Here is an 8,259-nt window from a genome sequence, read left to right on the forward strand (position 1 = left end):
GAATGCGGAACATCTATGGTCCCTAGGAAAAAAGAGCTCAAGAGAGTCCATTAAACTCCTGATTATTTTAGAAATTCCAGTCCAGCTGTTTGAAATGGGAACAGAGAAGTCAGGTGGCATTTAGATCCAGGGCTTCTGAGTGCCTCCCATTTGGGCAACACCTTCTCTAAGGCTTTCATGTTTTTATGCTCTACCCACCAGAATCCTCAAATGCCACCTTGTTGACCAATGCTGAGAAGATTGCTACCATCACCACCACACATGCGCCCTCCTCTCAGCAGGGGCCCCAAGAGACCAGGTCAGATGTGGCTTGGGTTTTTGTTTGTGTTATGGGGAATGAAATAACCCCTGGCATGATGAACACATGTCTTTGATTCTTTCTTGGGTTTCCCTGGAATTGCTGTTATATTTATGCCTCTTGCCTTGGCAGGAACACCTCCAAACCTAAGCCCGAGTCTCAGTTCGAATTCAAAGCACCCCAGGCAACACAGGTAAGGACTGTCCCCCACCCCCACGGCCCTGCTCTTTCCCTGCATGTCTCATTCATTTCTTACCAGCTTTCTGAAGCTATTTTTATCAATATTTTTAAAAAGGATCCTTCAATAAAAATAAACAACCTTTTATAAAATGGCTTACCAAATGTGCATTCATATTTGTCTAGAAAAATGACATTTTATTTTTATTGCCTTTGAAAAATACTCTTAGCTATCCTTTTCTAAGGAAAAACAAACAAAAATGAAACACTCATAAGTCTCAATTATCAGAGAAAAAACAAACAGCTAGTCTTACCTTCTTAAGGTTCTCCAAACCCTATTTCTGCCAAGAAAATGTCTTGTTTCATAAAGTCTTTCTTGGTCTAGTGAGTTTGAGATGAGACACACAGAGCAATATTCCTGTCCATGGGTTTGGAAATTGAGGGATAACAAGTAATAGCTAGGGAAACACACTGGAGAAACACTGATGATAGACAGTTTAATTTCTGTCTTTCTTATTGGCTCTTTATTGAAATTGAAGCCTTCACTATTCCATTCATGATTTTCCCCAAAAAGGATGGGAGCTGCCCCCCAAATGCTAGAGGCTTGTTTGTGGAACTGCTGGCATTTATCAGGTACACGCCAAGGGGTGTGAAGGCAGCCAGCCCAAAAGTGAATGGATTGTTCTTGCGCAATGGAGGACTTCTCTATCTAAAGGCAAGGGATACCTTCACAGAATGAATTGTTGTTGTACTACAGGCCTGCTGTAGAAAATCCATGTGTATATTCAGGCATGCTCGTTAATGTTCTCAGATTCTGGACTTCTGATTCTTGAGATCAATGAGGAATAATGGAGACAATTAATAAACAAGACATGGGTGGATACACACTGTGCCTTTTTGAAAAATCAGATATAAGAATGTGTGGGAAGAGCTGAAGAGAAGTGTGTGTGGGTCCATTGCTCCCAGAATGAATGCACTTAATTTCTTCACATAGGAGCAAGACTTTTATACTGTGGAACTGGAAAGAGGAGCCAAGGGATTTGGCTTCAGTCTTCGAGGGGGTCGAGAATATAACATGGACCTCTATGTTCTGCGCTTAGCAGAGGGTGGTCCTGCAGAAAGGTGTGGAAAGATGAGGGTAAGTGGAGAGAGAGAAGTAAGTACACCGTGTGCTGTCACTTCGTGACATTCATGGTAAGAACATTCATGTTCATGACAATGACATTGTTCTACAGTTCTCAGGACATTGTAAATGCATGACTCCTTCCCCACCATTTCTTCCTAAAGCCTATTTGCTGGAGCTGCTAAGGTTGGATGGATCTTTGAGGCTGAGTGAATGAGAAATATGGTCAACTCGGTGTTTCCTGAGTGGCGTTTCCACAGCTCTTGTGGGTCATTTCATGTGGCAGGTTCATCACTTCACAACAATTCCAGGATGCATGGGTGGCAAGAAATCCAAGTGGCCCCGTAGATTACCTCCATTCATTCTCAGCTGGTCACCAGCTATCATCCCACAGCCTGTAAGATTGCCAGTCAACCTTGGACCAGCAACTCCAAAGCACTGATCCTCTGAGTTACTGTGTTGTCAAATGGGCTGCAGAGTATTAGTAGATACATGCCAACATTCTCTCTGTTCCGTTTAACTGTCTACTGTCTGTTACTATAGACCCAGTTGTCATTCTGTTAGGAAGAAGAGATGAATTGCATAGGTTAAGACACACATCAAGAAGCCAATTGCAACAAATTAAAATAAATCAATGGACTGGACAGACCTCTCAGTAGTTAGGGGTGCCTGCTTGCAAAGTCTAACAGCCCTGGTTCATTTTCCCAGTACACACATAAACTCAGATGCACAGAGTGGTACATGCATCTAGAGCTTGTTTGCAGAGGAAGGAGACTGTGGTTCACCCATTCTCTTTCCCTTTTTGTCTGCAAATAAATACAAGTAAAGAAAACCAAGTCAGGAAAGTAAGAGGAGTTGGCTGAGCAGATGAGCAAAAAGAAAAGCCCTGAGCAAGTCTGGAGATTTTAATGCTATGTTTATACCTAAGGCAAATCTTGATCATCAAGATTATCAGACTGAAATCTGTAGCATTTTCGTGATTGAGAGAGCAGAACATGATCATGGTTTGAGAAAATAACACAGTGGAAAATGACTACTTGTAAAAACATATCTTGTCAACAAACAGTACACTGCTAACTTATTTCTCTTTCCTCTTTGCACATGTATGCACAATTTATTTCCATCAGCTTGAATTCTGAGGTAGGTTTTTGTTGTAAAAGGCTTCATAGAAGGAAATATCAGAATTGTGATACTTTGTATGTCACCCTGAAGACACATCTGTCCAATGTCTTCCTTGTAGTTCTGTAGACCAGATGTTGTCATCACCCTCTGTACCAAAGAGCAAGTGGGCTCCAGGAGGCTTAAGGATCTAAGATCTCTATGCTAAGAAGAGATATGAATCAAAATCATTGCTTTACATCACCTCATATTTCTTTGAGAATATTTGCTGCATGTAAGCAACATTCTGCTTTGCTGAATTCGCTCCCTTTTTGTTCAGTGTCTGGAAGGGAGTGGCTGACACAGAATGGATGAATATTGTAGTCAACAAGTCAGCCAGGGTTATGGTCTCCTCCAGAGGCTTGCCCATGGAAGGGTTTCTTTCTAATATCTGTCAGGATTCAGTGTCTGTCAGCCAGGGTTATGGTCTCCTCCAGAGGCTCGCCTGTGGAAGGATTACCTTCTAATCTCTGTCAGGACTCAGTGTCTGTTAGGCTGTCTGCTCAAGCTCTTTCATATGGAACTCCATAGCATAATAACTAGTGAGACTTTTGTCTCTGGAACCAAAGGCCTGAAGATATAAGTTTAAAAGAAAGAAAAACAATTTGTGGCTCATAGTTTCAGAGATTTTAATTCATACTTACTTCTTTCCCACTGTGTTGGGGTGTGTGGAGAGGCAGAATATTATGGTGGGGTGCACACAATTGAACAAAATTACTCACCTCATGGAAAATGAAAGGGAAAAGAGGAAGGCAATCAGGGTACCAGCATTTCTTTCATGGACATACCTTCCATATTGGGCTCTATTTCCTAATAGTTCTACCATCTCCCACTACCATTAGAGGCTCAAGTCAACAGGGCCTTCCACACTTTCATACCATTGCAGGTAGCTCACAATATGTATCAGAGTGGCCAAATGAAGGCAAGGAAGACAGAAGCCACAACTGTTTTGTAGCCTAGTTTGGGGCTGGAGAGATAGCTTAGCAGTTAAGACACTTACCTGCAAAGCCAAAGGACCCAGGCTCAATTCCTCAGGACCCATGTAAGCTAGATGCACAAGGTGGCACATGCCTCTGAAGTTCATTTATAATGGCTGGAGGCCCTGGTGTGCCCATTTTCTCTTTCCCTTTCTCTGCTCCTTTCTCTCTCATAAATAAACATTTTTTGTTTTTTATAAAAAAAAGACTAGTTTTAATCCATATTCAGAGGACAGTGCATAGATGTCATTACAGGCATTTGGGAATCATGGCTGAGGCCCATCCTGAAAACAGTCTAAGAACCACATTCATGTTTTTCTTAATGATTTGTTTTTAACTTTTGCATGTAATATGTAGCAGACATGTACTTTTATAATATTCTTACTAACTGCTTTTCCTTCAGTAGAATCGAACCTCCATGAGGGCAGGGGTTTCTCTTCATAATGTTTACTGCTGCATGCTATGCAATAGAAATCCTCTGGAATATGCTTACTGCATATTTGGGATTCAGTGAGTGGAAGCATTTTTGTATGGAAAGGACCTCTGTACCGCATGTGAACATCATGTGACTATTTGATTTTGTTCTCTTGTGCCTTCACAGATTGGAGATGAAATTTTAGAGATCAATGGTGAGACCACCAAAAACATGAAGCACTCTCGGGCCATCGAACTGATTAAGAATGGTGGCCGCAGAGTTCGTCTATTTCTGAGGCGAGGAGATGGCTCGGTCCCAGAATATGGTGGGTCAAACTATGAAAACATTCCTTCCTTCCCTGGCATGACTCCATGAATTTGTATCCAGAACGGCAGCGGGAAAGTCTTTTGTTCCCCCCATTCACCAGTGTCTTACCAGCCTCTCGCACCATGTGATTATTTGCCTCGCTTGTTCTGAAATCTCAACACATTTCATCCTTTTGCTTGCTTATGTGGACTGGGGCATGGTCTGAAAACAAGATCTTGATAGCCCCCTTTCTGATAATCAGAGAGAACATTTTGTCTAGTCCGACCAAGGGCGAAGGAATGTTCATTTGAACTGTGCCAAACTGTTTCTCAGATCCGATTGTTAGCACAAAATGACTGTCTACTCCTACAAAACAGGAAAGCAGGTCTCCTGAGTGATATGTTGAGGCACAATATATATATTTTTTTCTTTTTTTGTTACTGGACGGTTACTTAAGAGGCGTGAAATGTTGAGATGTTGGGGGCTTTGCTCACTTTCTTTGTGCTCTGTATGATGGTATTTATCCACCCCCAACTAAATCAGACCACCTGAGCCCACTACTATCAAAAAAAAGCAACAAATATTGTTGATCTATTAGCCATATGTTTTTAAATGATAAAGGATGAAATTGATCCCCAGTGCTCATCATGAGGGAAACATGTTACTATACCTTTCCTGTGAGGAAAGCCAGGTTATACATAGAGTTCCTCTGTCATATCTTTGGACATGATTTGAGTAGACAGCAATGATCTTTACCTAGCATAGTGTTCTGATGGCAAAATATTGTATATTGTAATAATTATGTCCTATTTATTTGAGATTGTTTAAATTTTAAAAAGAAAAAAAAAGAAAGCTATGCCCTAGATGTAGGGCTTTTTTTTCCCAACCAAAGGTCTACAAAAGTTTCTATAGAAACTGTGATCAAATGGTCCCCATATACATTGGTCCCCTTTATTCGGGATTTATCTGTTACCACCCTCTTTTCTGAAGGTCTCTCTGCACATTTCCCAGTTACTTGTTGGATGTGATGAGATGCTTAATTCAGGCACAGCTCGAGGAGGGGAATAGCTCCTTCCGAGAGCAGCCTTCCCTGGTGTTGGACATTGAACAGGTATACAGTATGAGGGGTCCAAGGTAAGGGAGGAGTGAGTGTCAGAGTAGGACCCTTCAGATATGGCCAAACAGGAGGAGGGGGACATTCATGACAACATCAGTTGCCATGGCTGCACACTGTACTAACCGTCTGACCGTTAGGTGTACTGATGCCACTGAAACTGTGTAACGTTGTCTCCCTTTCTGTCTTCCCTATGCTTCTGTCGGATGTGAGATTTCATTTGAGAGTCATCGTCAGTAACCTGTGTATCTTCTCCAAACCTATCTGTTGCACTGAGGATGAAAATCCAACACTTAACAAATGTTCTTTGGGCTAAAAATAAAGATGGTGTCAATACACGGTTTTCCAAGAAGGGTGGGACATGCCAGGGTGTGCTGCTGTAACGTCTCCATGCGTCATTTGGACTAAATCTCTCTAATTCTACTGATTAGAGTCACAAATGGGTTAAAAAATAATGTTAAGTTCCAATATTTTTCTGACTTGACTGGAACCTGCTTCTCTGTGAGGCTATTTTTGTAATGAGTTTTTTGTACTTAATTTAACTGCCGTGGGGGTGGGGGGCAGGGAGGGTATCTGGTTCCTCTGTCGCTTATTGTTAATGCTCTCCTATGCCAGCCTGTCATTGTTCCAGTTGTTTGAAAAAAAAAAAACACCACAAAACAAGAAAAAAATAACACACAAAAGGATGCATCCATTGTCTGGGTTTTTAAGTCATCTCATGGCTGTCCAAAAACATCACTGTTCCAACTGCAGTCTCTGCAGCCTTCTGAGCATTGCCTTAGACTGTCTGACTGGACGAATAAACTCTGCCCGATATTAACAAATGCAGATTTTTTTTCTCTCCTCCTTGTTATAGGGAATCTAAATGTTCAACTTTTTCTCTTTCTCTCTTTCTCTCTGACTGTTCTTGGTGCTGGGTCCTTCTCCCTTCTTCAGCGATGATACCTCCTAATATCGCTGCATGTATGAGAAATGACAAGCTCGGGGAGGCTTGCTTCTACCTTATGGGCCATAATCAAACTACGGTTTGTAGCTCAATCAATTCTAGGTGTTTCTGTGCTGTGGCCTAATTTCCTCATTGCTTCTGCTTAGTTCTATTTTGATATGTTTGGCAATTCATTCTGAGCACCCTGCGTTCTTTGAATTGTAAGTACACCGCTGACCCCATTGAAGTGTTGCTCTTCCTTGTCTTAACCATCCCGGTAAGAATCCAGGTTAGATTTACAGTAGTGAGCTAAGTATTCCCCTACTCCAAATACCAGTTGACTTTTGCCTTTACCCTGGTAGCCAGCCCACAAGGAATGAGCCTATCCCAGCGCTCTCTCAGTGGCTTTCCTGGACAGGAAGAGAGTTCCTGGTTGCTCAGGTGTCTTGGCAATCTTCAGCCATGGACACATTCTGGCTATGGCCTGTTTTGGTCAATTAAGTTTTATTGGCATATAGTCACACCCATATCTTATATGTGTCCCCGTGTTTTGGCACCATAATGGCAGAGTCATTTTAGTAGGGACTGCTTGTCCCAAAATACTACCTGGCCCTTGAAAAAAAATCTGTGAGGACCCTTGTTCTAATTTCCATATTCTTGCAGTTGTTAAGGTCCACCCTGGGTTTTGGAAGATCCTTCATGAAACAAACTAATCACTTACTACTGACCTGTTGCCTCATGAAAGATCTTTGTAAAACCCTGATCTCCACATTGCAAGCACATCATTTCAAGCACCTAAAAACTGTTGGGTGTGTAATTGCAACAAAACATCCCTGTTTTGCATGCGGCCTAAAACATTTGTTGTATCATTTCAGATAGCTTATTAATTAATAAAAAATAACAATAGGAGCTCTCTTGGGCTTCCTTGCTTTTAAATCGATAGATGCCTAGATGGTATAAGTAGTTCAGTGGTTCCCAAGCTCCTATGTATCATTCATTATATCTGCTGCTTAAATCATGGGGGGGAAGTGCCTTTTAAATTTAAGGATGTTGAGTCCCAGCTAATTGGAAATGTGTATCTAACAACCTCCCTTTCCCTCCCTTTTATCTGTCAGAGAACTCTGCACTTTAAAGTCATGTTTAAATCTACACATAAGTAGAGAAAATGTTTGAATAAATTAAAGGTAGACAGAATAATTCAGTAGACTGTCCAATACATGACACATGTGCCCTATGACAATGTATGTAAATCCGGAGTAAGCAGTGTAGTGGACTGTGTACCTCCATATCCGTTAATCACTCCCTGTAAGAGAGGCTCTGTCCATGTTCTAGAAAGCTTCCTTACTGTCCCTGGAGGACAATATCCTGGATTAATTTTAAGGAAATCGAAACAAGTGTTGTTTACATGATAGTAGGTGGGGGCACTAGAGGGGTGGAGGAGGGAGAAAGAGCTGATGGGTGGCTTAGAGAGATTAAGGTAGAGGTAACAGAGGGAGAAGGTCCAGAACTTCCAGGCAGGCCATTTTGGTTCTGACAATCGTTTTCTTTAAGAAGCTGATTTTAATCATCTAATCAGCTTTCTTGGGACCCTCGTCTGAACGGTTAAGAAAAGACAGCTAGCTGCTGAGAGCCCTCCGATGCCAGCGTCGCTGGCTTTTCCACCCCTACGTGGCCCTCACGCTTAAATTAGCCGAGACCCGGTGGGCTTGGAGGCTGTGTGTGTCGTGGCCCCGGCGGGCGGGCGGGCGGGCCGGCCGAGTCGCGCA

General features: G+C 42.2%; 1 protein-coding gene across 11 annotated transcripts in view; it reads left to right on the plus strand.

The window, feature by feature from the left end:
• The window catches only part of Magi1 (membrane associated guanylate kinase, WW and PDZ domain containing 1), a 620,496-nt gene extending 612,985 nt beyond the window's left edge, over positions 1-7,511 (plus strand). For 4 of the 11 annotated variants that reach the window (XM_045135554.1, XM_045135555.1, XM_045135558.1 and 1 more), the window contains 4 exons: positions 202-298; positions 431-491; positions 1,470-1,613; positions 4,335-6,396. In XM_045135554.1, the coding sequence (XP_044991489.1) occupies positions 202-298; positions 431-491; positions 1,470-1,613; positions 4,335-4,523 (491 nt within the window). In that variant the 3' untranslated portion in view covers positions 4,524-6,396. Of the gene's footprint in view, positions 1-201; positions 299-430; positions 492-1,469; positions 1,614-4,334; positions 6,397-6,504 lie in introns of those variants that run through there. The other 7 variants (XM_045135560.1, XM_045135561.1, XM_045135556.1 and 4 more) reach the window with 6 other exon arrangements.
• Positions 7,512-8,259: the final 748 nt, after the last annotated feature.

This window comes from Jaculus jaculus, chromosome 16, assembly GCF_020740685.1.
Source record: "Jaculus jaculus isolate mJacJac1 chromosome 16, mJacJac1.mat.Y.cur, whole genome shotgun sequence".
Lineage (NCBI taxonomy): Eukaryota > Metazoa > Chordata > Mammalia > Rodentia > Dipodidae > Jaculus > Jaculus jaculus.